Here is a 14438-nt window from a genome sequence, read left to right on the forward strand (position 1 = left end):
GAAAATAGGCCTAAAATATTGTTCCCCCTTCATTAAACGATGCAAAAATTACATTGATATGCCTTTTTATGCCAGAGTTATCAGCATTTGTTTGGGACATGATTCACCAAGCAATAAAACCAGGGACGGTAATTGGATAATGTTACCATTATTATTACTGTTCAGTTTAAAATTCTTTTCGGTAAAACGTTCTTAAACAGGGCCTACTTTTACTTTGAACAGTAAAACTGGATCCAACTTATTACATTATCTCATTCATCTAAGTTTGTTTTGTTCTCATGAAATAGAAATTTGTCAATTTTGTTGTTGAGTTTTATCTGTTGTCTGGGCACTCTGATATGTTATTTATCAAAGTCAGTTCTTACTGTATGTGTTGCACCAGGCTGATCGACAAGTTTATGCAAAAAGAGACTTAATATAAAGAAAAGATGATAGAAAATTAAACAATTAAAAGCAACATAGCATAGTGCCCTAGCTGCAGCTCTATGCATGCTGTGAAATAAAACTAACATTCCTGATTGAGGTTAGGCTTATACCGATTAATGAATTAGATAAATTATACAAGTTATCATTAATAACTAAGCAGTGATACTCTCAAGTGGAATTTAATTTGACATTTCAATTGTTTATATATTAACCCTAAAATATAAATAAAAACCCACTGACTAATAATTCACACCAACATACTAACATTAAATATGACAAATACAAAATGTATGCTCTTTTCAAAACTTGTTTCTGTTTTATACGAGAGGATGAACAGTAATGTATCTCTGCAAGTCACCCAGGGGTCTTTATAAAGCGCATATTGCCCATCACATTTAATGTTTATATTATTCAGAGTCATGATTAATTAAGGCATCATATATACATAAGTATGCATCTAGATTTATTACCAAGGGCTTCATGAAAATCTAGTCTGTCTTCAGTGATTTATTTGAAAAATATGTGCTTTCATTTTCCTGGTAGTACAGCGTGTTTAGTTTAGATCCACCCTGAACTGGTTTTGGCAGCTATTAGTTTTCGGCTACCTCTAAGTGCAGATTGGTCCCTGCCTGCCACCACTTTGAAAATGTTCTGGTGTTGCACGAGATGTAAAGGGGACTGATAAAGATGGCAGTATTTACATCTACATGCTGCCACCTAATGGTAACAGCTTCAAAAACCATTTAATTAGAAATATCCTATTTCTTTAGAGGGGCATGTGTTTTACATATATATATATTTTTTTTCTTTACTAATTTGAGGTTCTCTGCCTCTGGAGATAAATTATAGTGTATCACTTCCAAGTTACTCAAAGTTACATATTTCCATAATTTACTGTAAAAGTTTGTGCAACTCAGCTGTGAACGGACATTTACATAGTTCCTTGTAGGAAAGCAGCTTTTTTTTTAACATTTAACATATTTTCTTCTTGCCCTTTTTTGTTTTTTACCATACAGAAAAAAGAAATTATCTGTTTAAGCCCAAACAAAAATACATATGATACAAATAATGGCCAAAATGATGTGAACTTTATTTTAAAAGGGTTGTCATTTCTGACTGACCCAATAAAAAGGAACAGGTATGACTAAAACATAACAGTGTTTGCTAGTCTTTCTTTTTTTTTTGTCTTTTTAGTTTTATAAAGAGAACTTAATGGGCCACTACCAAACTGTTCTTTTAAAAATATTTGGTACAAATTATAATCTCATTTTATAGGCTTCAAAAACCATTTAATTAGCTACATCCAAACTTTTTCTTTAGAGGGGCATGTTTTATATATAAATATTACTAATGTGGAGCTAATCTCTTCCCATGGAGATAAATTTTAGTGTTTCACTTCAAGTTACTCCTTTTTTTCTGGCTGCTCAATGAGTTCCCCTTTGTGCTACTTCTGTCCTATTCCATAAGGGACATGTGCAGATATGGTTCCCAGTTTCTGGGCCCCCTCAATATGGTGCATCTGGTCATCAAAGAAGATATGAGGTCTGATCTTCTGCAGCAGGGGCCCCTTTGGAGCCCCAGCAAGGAAGAGGGCCTCATCAATTTCCAGGCCCCAGTTTCGGAGGGTCTTCAGGACACGAGCCCCAGAGCTCGCAGCACCACGAGAAGTGACCAGGAAGGTTCGTATCGGGCAATTAATACGTTGGTTCTTCTCATAAAATTTTCTCTGGAGGTTTCCAAGTGCCTCCAGGAAACCCTTCAATTGACCCTGTAGGAAGAACAGAATACAATTAATGTTGATTAAAACATTTTCATCTTGAGGTTTTCTATAATTTTATGATACAATCACAAAACTTCAGTGTATTCGTGATTCATCAAAAAGTGTTAAATAATTGTAAAGTTGCAGGCTCTCCACAGCTAGAGGTATTTCTTTGCTGCAAATCATCTAATCTTTTGGATAGAGAGCATTTATTAGCAGCAGTTAACAAATATTGTGAAACATTTGATTGTATTTACTTCTCTATGCTGACTTGGCCACTCAAAGATACAAGTATGCTTCAGTCTAAACTATTCCACTGCAGTATGTGAGGAGTGTACCTGTAAAATACTAGATAGTTTTAGAGCTTAGAGCTAATCTGTTAGCTGTTGTTTCGTCCTAGATGAAGCACCTAAAAGCTATTTTTCTCATAAAATCTACTATTTCTTAATGAAATACTCATGGAACAATATCACATAAAAAAAAAATAGATTTGTGGTTGTATCTAAATTTGTTGTTGTCGTATAATTGAACAAAATGCAAGAAGGAGAAAGCTCTGAAAACTTTTGCACATACTGTACAGCTGGCTAGACTACTTAATAACTGCTCTAGGAGGTGCAGTCTAGCCAGTCTAGCCTGTATGGGCACATTCAGGTGGTTATAACAGCAGAAATATAACTCCACATACAGGCTAGGAGAGTTACCAAATTCTTCTAATAAAGATAGAGAATATGACTCTCTGAGTTTAGCCAGCGCTAGAGAGAATTAAGAAACTTTAAAAGCTGTGGCTGCAACAAGAGTCCTTATATAGTTTTTTTTTATTTTATGTGTAAACAATTATAAACATGGGGTTGATAATGCTATATCAGAAATGTAGCATTTAGATGAATTTTTTACCTGAGCCAAGGGTGTGTTCTCGTTGTTTTTCTCATGCTCATTGAAACCGTCAAGGCCTTGTTGCTTATAGATCTTTTCTGACTCGTCTGAGAAAATGACGGCGTCACCATCAAACGCCACTCTTAGCTCAGTCTCACTCAGATCGCTTTCCTTTTGTGGCATAAACAGGGTACCTGCAGCAATTCCTATATGGTGTTTAAAGGGAAGCACCTTTAAGCTTTCTATTTCAAATTCTTTTCTGAAAATAGATCACTTGGGACAAACTTTTCATAATGTGTATGTATTAATGACATAAATTGTAATCCTACTCAGACCAGAATTTGCGTAGGGTTACAGATGGCAGCGCTTACCAACCGGGTCATGCCCAAATCACAGTTGAAGAAACATTTTATAAAAACTTCAGTATCATCATCATTACATTATCATATCATTACATCATAAACGTTTGTAAATGAGGGGACATCCATGGTCAAATATTACACTATGTTCTTAGATCAAGGCTATTTCCAATGCCCCATGAGAGATGGCTCCCTGTTAAGAGTCATCCACTCTGTCTTTGTACTTTCATTTAATTTTCAAATCTGTTATGTACATAATGAACATAATACCTGTAGATCCTGATAGAAGAACTGTTCTAATTAGATACACTGCTTGGGAAGACACCATTTTTAACACACAACAGGCAGGTATTATTATGATTTAACAGACTTACATATTAGCAATAAAAACAATCCTTTTTCCTTTTTGAGTTTATACAGCACTAGTGGCTAGTTTTTCTGACAGTGGGCTGACAGGAACGGGGGTATGAGAGAGGGGGATAGACATGCGGCAAAAGACCACAGGCCGGATTCAAACCTGGGTCGGCCGCAAGGAAGACAGAGTTTAAAATTTGTCCTACTCAGAGATAATGTCTTTAAACTAGTATGTAACATGTTTAGTGATCAGGTTATAATATAAAGAAAAACAGCTCCTCTTACCTTCATCTATAGCATCTTTGACCTTCTTTGAATCCTTAGAAAGGTAAAGGTTTGTCATGTAGGCCTGCAGGTAACCTATAGGACTTCTCCCTCCAGTCATACAGATTGTCTCTATGGTCAAACCTGGAACAGAATCAAAAACACAAGATATGCATGAAGAATAAAGGCCTAGTTTGAATGATCTTTCTCCTTGACTGTTTGCTGATGTAGGGAGGAGGTGAGACGTTGCTGAGCTGAACAAATAACATTATTGGTTAAGGAACGCAGCGTACCGTAGTGATTAATGCTGTTTCTAAAGCGTCGAACGTCTTTAGCATTGCTGCTAGTCATCAATATGATGTCAAACAGCTCCTCACTGTCAGGGTTAAGCTCCCTCAGTCGACTGTTGACATTCATGAGAGCCTGTAACACAGATCACACTGTTTGTAGTCAAGGCATAGCAACAATATTGAGACATTCCGGGTAAAACAGTTATTACAAAATGTTTTAGGAAGCAGTATAAAGAAGATGGATGGATGGATGGATGGATGGATGGATGGATGGATGGATGGATGGATGGATGGATGGATGGATGGATGGATGGATGGATGGATGGATGGATGGATGGATGGATGGAAACTGTTGAAAACCTGCGTTTCTCCATTACCCGCTGTTAAGTAACGTGTGAAAATCATCTAACAACAGGAAAGATGGTGTGTAACAACAAAGAAATAAGATATTCTGCACATTGTAAGAATAATTACTCATCTAATGCTCCATGTGCAGAGTAGGTTAGAGTTTTTTTTTGTTTTTTCATAACTTCACAACCACAACAAGTGACAGAAGCTACAATGCAGCACCTGCCTTAAAAGAGGAAAAAACAATAATTTGACAAATCAATTGTCTAGTACCTTCATATGATAAACTTCAGTTGTGAGTTAATTTATGATTCTCGTGATTCAAATTTAGGAGAATCCTGATTAAAAAGGCATCACTTGCATTCAATGAAAGTCAATGAAAAGTAAATCCTATATTGGTTAGAGTTAGTTTGTGAATGGAATAGCAAAAGGAACCTTTTGCTATCCATTTATTAATTAAATAAAATTACTGAGAGATTAAGAGATTAGCAAAATGATCGTTAGTTGCAGCCTTAATTGCCTTATATAAGCTCATACAAAGGGGAAAGCGATGATAATGTCTTGGATTAATTTATGGGTGGGTGAGACTGTTTATTTTTTCTTTATAGGAAACTATAGAAAGAAAAAAGAAGAAAAACATAATCTGGAAACTTTGTTTGGACACACACACATGCTGACACCCACATAAACAAAACTGTAGTTACAGTGTGTTGAACTGTCCGCCTTTTGTCAAAAAAAAAATATGGGGCACCAAACACTGTAACCAGCCCAGACCTGACATCCCCTTAAATATGCCCCAAGAAATTAAACTGTATTTATTGAATCGACTTTTGTTTTTCCAGCAGCACAATGATAACTTTTTGCCACTATCAAGAGTAAGCTACAAGTGGAATGCATTTAAAGGACCAACGCCTGCAGTTAAAACTGCTAATACAATATAATTATCACGTTTATACAATATAATTATCATGTTTATACAATATAATTATCACGTTTATACAGTATAACTATCACGTTTATACAATATAATTATCACGTTTATAAAATATACTATCACGTTTATACAATATAATTATCACGTTTATACAATATAATGAGCAAAAATATTTTTTCTCAAGTGACAGCAATACGCTTCCGCAGGTAGGGACAATTAGGTCAGTTCAAAATTCTGGTAGGGACATGTCCCTATGGTCCCTTTGCAAACCTACGCCCATTCCAGTTATGCCCAAACCAGTAAGGTGATCCCCATAACTGGTTTAACTTGTATTATCGAGTCAACACATCTTTTCATAGTGACTGTGTATAAATTACTTACTGCAGTTACATTCCACAACTACCCTGGTGAATATTCTAATGAGAACTTGCGTCACTGCTTATAGAAATGCCCATCAGTATTCCTTGCTTACACTTCCGTAATGTTGACTAGTTGCAGCTAGTTTCTGTACATTGTGGTCTTTTTTTTAAATCAGACACAAGAACATTTTTAATAAATAAAAATGAGCAAAATTAACCCAGAAGAACAAGCCAAACTTGAAGACAGAGCAAATGACAATTTGAAAGCGGTGAGTTTTTTTTTAACCTTGCTATTTATTACTTATTTTCAACAGTATGGCTTTTTTAACGAATCTGAACTATCAGTTTTTTTTTGTTTTGTTTTTTTCCTATATCATTGTCCGCCCAATCCCCAGAATGCTGTAACCATCGCTGTATCCTCTCGCACCCTCTTCAACATGGTGGAGGAGGGGGAGATCTATGACAAAGGTCTGGAGGGCTACGTTAAATTTCAGATGGAACATGAAAACGAGCCTTTGAAACCTGGACCTGCATTTCCCTTTGTTAAGGTAGGCCTGGTCTCTGGGAGTGGTTAGCAGTTTTAACTGCAGGCGTTGGCCCTTTAAATGCATTCCACTTGTAGCTTACTCTTGATAGTGGCAAAAAGTTATCATTGTGCTGCTGGAAAAACAAAAGTCGATTCAATAAATACAGTTTAGTTTCTTGGGGCATATTTAAGGGGATGTCAGGTCTGGGCTGGTTACAGTCTTTGGTGCCCCATATTCTTTTTTTGACAAAAGGCGGACAGTTCATCACACTGTAACTACAGTTTTGTGTGTGTGAGCGTGTGTGTGTATGTGTCCAAACAAAGTTTCCAGATTATGTTTTTCTTCTTTTTTCTTTCTATAGTTTCCTATAAAGAAAAAATAAACAGTCTCACCCACCCATAAATTGATCCAAGACATTATCATCACTTTCCCCTTTGTATGAGCTTATATAAGGCAATTAAGGCTGCAACTAACAATCATTTTGCTAATGTCTTAATCTGTCAGTAATTTTATTAATCAATCAATTAATAATCGGATAGCAAAAGTTTCCTTTTGCTATTCCATTCATAAACTAACTCTAACCAATATAGTATTTACTTTTCATTGACTTTCATTGAATGCAAGTGATGCCTTTTTAATCAGGATTCTCCTAAATTTTTAATCATGAGAATCTTAAATTAACTCACAACTGAAGTTTAACATATGAAGGTACTAAACAATTGATTTGTTAAATTATTGGATTTTCCTCTTTTAAGGCAGGTGCTGCATTGTAGGTTCTGTCACTTGTTGTGGTTGTGAAGTTATGAAAAAAACAAAAAAAAGTTTCCATCCATCCATCCATCCATCCATCCATCCATCCATCCATCCATCCATCCATCCATCCATCCATCCATCCATCCATCCATCCATCCATCCATCCATCCATCCATCCATCCATCCATCCATCCATCCATCCTCTTTATACTGCTTCCTAAAACATTTTGTAATAACTGTTTTACCCTCATGTGGAATGTCTCAATATCATTGCTTTGCCTTAACAACAAACGGTGTGATCTGTGTTACAGGCTCTCATGAATGTCAACAGTCGACTGAGGGAGCTTAATTCTAACAGCAAGGAGCTGTTTGACATCATATTGATGACTAGCAGCAATGCTAAAGACGTTCGACGCTTTATTAACAGCATTAATCAATATGGTACGCTGCGTTCCTTAACCAATAATGTTATATGTTCAGCTCAGCAACGTCTCACCTCCTCCCTACATCAGCAAACAGTCAAGAAGAGAGATCATCAGAACTAGGCCTTTATTCTTCATGCCTATCTTATGTTTTTGATTCTGTTCCAGGTTTGACCATAGAGAAATTCTGTATGACTGGAGGGAAAAGTCCTATAGGTTACCTGCAGGCCTACATGACAAACCTTTACCTTTCTACGAATGAAAAGAAGGTCATAGATGCCATAGAGGGAGGTAAGAGGAGCTGTTTTTCTTTATATTACAACCTGATCACTAAACATGTTACATACTAGTTTAAAGATATTATCTCTGAGTAGGACAGATTTTAAACTCTGTGAGAAGCTTTTATTACTGGCTAGGAGGTGTATTTTCAAGCAGTGGATAAGCAAATTCCCCCAACTGTAACACATTGCTACCAAGAAAGGAAAAAATTTTACCCTTAGAAAAACTTACTTCACAGAAGAAGGGGATAAAGAACATGGTTGGCCTTTCTGTTGTATTTACCTGTGCTGCTCCGGAAATGGTAAATAAGGGGAGTTATGTTTTTGACTGGAAAGTCTCCTCTGGACTGTGATGGACTGGCGATGGACTGGCGATATTTGCTGCTTCTATTCTCCCGTTCTTCCACTCTTTGCATCTGGCTTGATTTTAATAGACTATCTAACTGTATATGTGTTTATATTTATTCTACTGAATTTATTGCAGTTTTCATCTTTTAAATTTGAATTTGACTAATTATTTCTATCTAATTTTTTTATCCTCTTATATCAATGTTATGCATCCCATCTTATGTAATTTCCTCTTTTTATTATTATTTAATTTTATTACTATCTTTGTTTTCACTGTAATGACAAGAGAAGGAAACGCATGTGTACAGGATGATTTGTGGAAACTTGGGGGGTGTCTGTGGGTTTGCATGATGGTTTTGGTCTTCTGTCCTTATAAAATAACAAAAAGACCAAATTTTCTAGAATTTTAAGAGTAGAAAACATTTTAATACCTTTAACTTGTCTTGTCGCTTCACAAATATCCACTACCTTGTGTTTATTTATCTCATAAACACATAACAAAATACATTTGTGATCATAACCTCCCAAAATTGGGAAATATTAATTAGGTAGGAATGCTTTTGTAATTTTCTGTATTAGTTATTTATAGCAGCTTGACAAGGTCTTCAAACCTTAAGTCAGCATTAGCTCAACAGATAAGGCTGATGATTGCCTGCAGCAGAATCTCAAAAACAAAATGTTCTGAGGAAGATGCTATTAAAAAAAGAAAAACTGTTTTTTACCCCCGTTAGGATTATTTTAATTGGGCATGCCGGTGGAAAAGTGGTTAGCCCTGGTTGCGGCCGACGTGGGTTCGAATCCGGCCTGTGGTCTTTTGCCGCATGTCTATCCCCATCTCTCATACCCCCCTTCCTGTCAGCCTACTGTCAGAAAAACGAGCCATTAGTGCGGTATAAACTCAAAAAAGAAAAAGGATTGTTTTTATTGCTAATATGTAAGTCTGTTAAATCATAATAATACCTGCCTGTTGTGTGTTAAAAATAGTGTCTTTCCAAGCAGTGTATCTCATTAGAACAGTTCTTCTATCAGGATCTACAGGTATTATGTTCATTATGTATATAACAGATTTGAAAATGAAATGAAAGTAAAAAGACAGAGTGGATCCTTGATCTAAGAACATAGTGTAATATTTGGCCATGGATGTCCCCTCATTTACAAACGTTTATGATGTAATGAAATGATCATATAGTGATCATGATGATGATACTGCAGTTGTATAAAATGTTTCTTCAACTGTGATTTGGGCATGACCCGGTTGGTAAGCGCTGCCATCTGTAACCCTAAGCAAATTCTGGTCTGAGTAAGATTACAATTTATGTCATCATCTCTTGTCATGTCTCATGGTTATTTAATACATACAAATTATGAAAAGTTTGTCCCAAGTGATCTCTTCTCAGGAAAGAATTGGGAATAGAAAGCTTAAAGGTGTAAACAAAAAGCTTCCCTTTGTACCCCATATAGGAATTGCTGCAGGTACCCTGTTTATGCCACAAAAGGAAAGCGATCTGAGTGAGACTGAGCTAAGAGTGGCGTTTGATGGTGACGCCGTCATTTTCTCAGACGAGTCAGAAAAGATCTATAAGCAACAAGGCCTTGACGGTTTCAATGAGCATGAGAAAAACAACGAGGACACACCCTTGGCTCAGGTAAAAAATTCATCTAAATGCTACATTTCTGATGTAGCATTATTAACCCTATGTTTATATTTGTTTACACATAAAATTTAAAACTACATAAGGACTCTTGTTGCAGGCACAGCTTTTAAAGTTTCTTAATTCTCTCTAGCACTGGCTAAACTCAAAGAGTCATATTCTCTATCTTTATTAGAAGAATTTAATAACTGTCCTAGCTTGCACGTGGACTTATATTTCTGCTCTTATAACCACCTAAATGTGCCGATACAGGCTAGACTGGCTAGACTCCACCTCCTGGAGCAGTTATGAACTAGTCTAGCCAGCTGTACAGTATGTGCAAAAGCTTTAAGACCTCTCCACCTTCTTCCATTTTGTTCCATTATACAACAACAACAAATTTAGATACAACCACAAATCTATTTTTTTATGTGATATTGTTCCATGAGTATTTCATTAAGAAATAATAGATTTGATGAGAACAATAGCTTTTAGGTGTTTCATCTAGGAAGAAACCACAGCTAACAGATTATCTGTAAGCCCACCAAAACTATCTAGTATATACAGGTACAATCCTCACATACTGCAGTGGAATAGTTTAGACTGAAGCATACTCGTATTGGCCAAGTCAACATGGAGAAGTAAATAAAATCAAATGTTTTACAATATTTGTTAACTGCTGCTAATAAACACTCTCTATCTAAAAGGATGAGATGATTTGCAGCAAAGACATACCTCTAGTCATGGAAAGCCTGTATTGACATATACTATAGCATTCACAGCTGTTATATTGATTCAGGAAGATAAAGTAAAAAACAAACAAAAAATGTTAAAGCATGTCTTTTTCCTGCAACTTTACAATTATTTAACACTTTTTGATGAATCAAAAATACACTGAAGTTTTTGATCGTATCATAAAAATATAGAAAACATCAAAATAAAAACGTTATAACCAACATTAATTGTATTCTGTTCTTCCTACAGGGTCCATTAAAGGGTTTTCTGGAGGCACTTGGAAACCTTCAGAGAAAATTTTATGAGAAGGACGAACGTATGAATTGCCCGATACGAACCTTCCTGGTCACTTCTCGTGGTGCTGCGAGCTCTGGGGCTCGTGTCCTGAAGACCCTCCGAAACTGGGGCCTGGAAATTGATGAGGCCCTCTTCCTTGCTGGGGCTCCAAAGGGGCCCCTGCTGCAGAAGATCAGACCTCACATCTTCTTTGATGACCAGATGCACCATATTGAGGGGGCCCAGAAACTGGGAACCATATCTGCACATGTCCCTTATGGAATAGGACAGAAGTACCACAAAGGGAAACTCATTGAGCAGCCAGAAAAAAAGGAGTAACTTGAAGTGAAACACTAAAATTTAACTCCATAGGAAGAGATTAGCTCCAAATAAGTAATATTTATATATAAAACATGCCCTTCTAAAGAAAAAGTTTGGATGTAGCTAATTAAATGTTTTTTGAAGCCTATAAAATGTGATTATAATTTCTACCAGATATTTTTAAAGCACAGTTCCATAGTGGCCCATAAAGTTCTCTTTATAAAACTAAAAAGAAAAAAAAAGAAAAAAAAAAAGAAAGACTAGTTAACACTTTTATGTTTTAGTCATACCTGTTCCTTTTTATTGGGTCAGTCAGAAATGACAACCCTTCTAAAATTAAGTTTAAATCATTTTGGTTATTATTTGTATCATGTATATTTTTGTTTGGGCTTGATCAGATTATCTCTTTCTTCTGTATGGTAAAAAAAACATTTTCTTCTTGCACCTTGCATCTTTAAAAAGCTGCTTTCCTACTTTTTGTGTTAACATGCTTGCTGTAGATCATAAACAACTTAAAATCTCTGTTCTTGGTATTGCTTTTGCTTGTTACCTTGTTTTCAACTTGCGCAGGTGACACAGGGCAAAACTACATGTGAAAGCTTGCAGACAGCATATGTCATGCTACAGAATTATGCAAATGTGAGTTTACAGCTGAGTTGCACAAACTGTTACAGTAAAATGTGGAAATATGTAACTTGGAGTAACTTGGAAGTGATACACTATAATTTATCTCCATATAAATGTTTGTATCTGGAGCTTGTAACAAAAGTAATTTCCCAATGGGATTATTAAAGTATTTCTGATTCTGATTCTAAAAACAGTAAAATTTCAGCGGAAATTTTGAGGTTTTACATTCATTTCAATGTCCTGAATAAGCTGAACATTGTGAATAATTACTGTTTCTGTATAGTTTTTTGTGCTATGTCAGTCGTACAACCCCTAACAACCTAGTAGTGACATGATTTCGGATCAAGACTCTGGCGCAGCAGCAGTAAGTACGACAGGAGAACAGAGTTTATTTGAAGGGTTTTTATTGTTCAGACTGGAAGCAGAGAAAACAGGAAATCCAATGTGGTGTCTTACTGCAAAACAGGTCAGGTGATCAGTATGAGTTCCAGCTGATGTTGAGATGAACAGTGAGGGCAGACTTACTTCTCAGGGCTTAGAAACAGGCTGAGAGGAAGAGCAACAGTGTCCACAGAGAGGGGGTGAAGACCTTGGAGTTACCAGGTTCTTTGGGCGTTGGAGGGTGGACAGGCAGGTGAGCTCAGCTTTAGCGGATCTTAAGAGAAAGCTCTTGGGGAGGAGTGGAAAGCGCCGTTGAGGGAGGAACAGGAGCCAGCCTTCAGCAGGAGGAAAACTAAAGGAAAACATAGACAAGACTGGTAAGTAAGACTATCAGAACAAGTTCAACTAACTTGAAAGTCTTGAAGAGGGACCCAGTTACCACTGGTATAGGTAACCATCTGTCGTCTGCCTCAGGGAATCCACTCCTCTAAATACTGCTTCCTTGATTGTGGCTGATGAGTAACAGCTGGGAGCCTCACCTGCCTGGCACACCCTGAAAATGAAGGTGAGAAAACAGAAACAAAAACTCCAAACCAAAGCAGTTCTGTGGACACAACAAGTAGGTGGTTACCAGGGACTCTAAAGGCCGAAGAGGAATCTGCAAAGATAATGAGATAATGACATCTATCACAACTGATGGAGCTCCATCTATGGTTGGGCATGTTAGGTTAAAAAAATGTAGGTTCATAAAAGAGAAACTGAGTCCACACAGAAGAGGGTTTTTTTTAACGGCTTCTGCAGAAGGAGAGAGCTACGTTCTGCTACATCTACTCTCTGACCGGCTTTCTCTGCAGAAGCCTTTTTATTAGCAGATCATAACACATGGGGTGGGTTACAAAATAGAGTGTTCTCCTGACAAGGCAATTGATCAGGTCACAGGACAAAATGCTCCTCTGATTGAATCACAGAATAGAGTGGTCTCCTGATAACTGTGATTAGCCTTGCACAAACATAAGCAATTTTCTACCACCGTTGCATGACAGTTTGCAGTAAACAGAGTGAAGCATCTAATTTCTCCACGTTCCATATGCACACACTTTAACTTTATAATCATCATTGAATAAACCTAACATTCCCTTCTGCTGTGCATATAAACATCAGCATGTAGCACTTCTAAAAATATTTTTACTACACATATCATAAATGCATTGCAGATAGGGAATTCAGTAATCAAAGATTAATATGCAAAACACAAAAATATGAAAAGGATTAAAATGTAAAACTTAAGCAAAAATGTTAAATTTATCAAGAATGTAAAAAGCTTCAAAAACCTGTCCCTTGGGTTAGGTTGGTTTCTTCACCAGCGTTGAGACGAAAAGCTCTAAACTGCTTAACCCCTTTGTAGCTGGGCTTCACCACAGATCCCTACCTTAGTCGTGGGGTCCCTGTGAAGGTAACTGGGCTTCCTGTTGGGGAAAGTCTTTAATCAGCTTACAATGACTCTGGTGGATCCAAGTGTCTCTCTCCTGGATCTTCACAGTGGTTGGAGTTGCTACTTGCACAATGTAGGGTTCTTCCCACCTAGGAGCTGCCCAATTTTTTCCCTTTGATGATTTTAATCAGGACTCGATCTCCAGGCTTCAGGCCTTCCTGTGGGGAAACAAAAGGAGCTCTGGGCAGATTACATGTTCTTCGCAACATGTGAGACATGCTCTGCAAAACTTTTTAAAGTAGTTATTTAATCCTGCAGTTGGATTAAATATTTCTTGTACTATACTCAATATCCCTCCATGGAGACATGATAAACTCATGGCTCAAAATAGCTGCTGCTTTCAATCAGAATCAGAAACACTTTAATTATCCCAGAGGGAAATTGCTTTTGTTACACGCTTCAGTCACAGTTTTATATATATATATATATATATATATATATATATATATATATATACATGTATATATATATATATATATATATATATATATATATATATATATATATATATATACATACATGTATATATATACATACATGTATATATATATATATATATATATATATATATATATATACATGTATATATATATATATATATATATATATATATATATATATATATATATATATATATATATATATATATATATATACATACATGTATATATATACATACAT

General features: G+C 36.2%; 2 protein-coding genes across 3 annotated transcripts; one reads left to right on the forward strand and one right to left on the reverse strand.

Annotated features, from left to right (window-relative positions):
* Positions 1-1600: 1600 nt before the first annotated feature.
* On the reverse strand, positions 1601-4452 carry LOC119771546 (cytosolic 5'-nucleotidase 1A-like). Its single transcript, XM_038267592.1, has 4 exons — positions 4329-4452; positions 4057-4179; positions 3080-3264; positions 1601-2194 (listed from the first exon to the last, which is right to left on the reverse strand). Exons 1-4 carry the CDS (start codon positions 4450-4452, stop codon positions 1871-1873), a joined length of 756 nt encoding a protein of 251 aa, XP_038123520.1. The 3' UTR covers positions 1601-1870.
* A 1632-nt stretch (positions 4453-6084) lies between these two features.
* LOC119771565 (cytosolic 5'-nucleotidase 1A-like) lies at positions 6085-7928 on the forward strand. Of its 2 annotated transcripts, XM_038267622.1 has the most exons (3): positions 6085-6235; positions 6362-6514; positions 7837-7928. In XM_038267622.1, the coding sequence occupies exons 1-3, from the start codon at positions 6170-6172 to the stop codon at positions 7840-7842; spliced, it is 225 nt and encodes a 74-aa protein (XP_038123550.1). In that variant the 5' UTR covers positions 6085-6169; the 3' UTR covers positions 7843-7928. The 2 variants fall into 2 exon arrangements, 1 of the variants encoding a protein (XP_038123550.1); XR_005279159.1 differs by lacking the exons at positions 6085-6235; positions 7837-7928 and adding an exon at positions 7558-7662 and having other exon boundaries at positions 6335-6514.
* The last annotated feature ends 6510 nt before the right edge of the window (positions 7929-14438 follow it).

The sequence above is a fragment of the Cyprinodon tularosa genome, unplaced genomic scaffold, assembly GCF_016077235.1.
Source record: "Cyprinodon tularosa strain WSP-4 unplaced genomic scaffold, ASM1607723v1 ctg68, whole genome shotgun sequence".
Taxonomy (NCBI): Eukaryota; Metazoa; Chordata; class Actinopteri; order Cyprinodontiformes; family Cyprinodontidae; genus Cyprinodon; species Cyprinodon tularosa.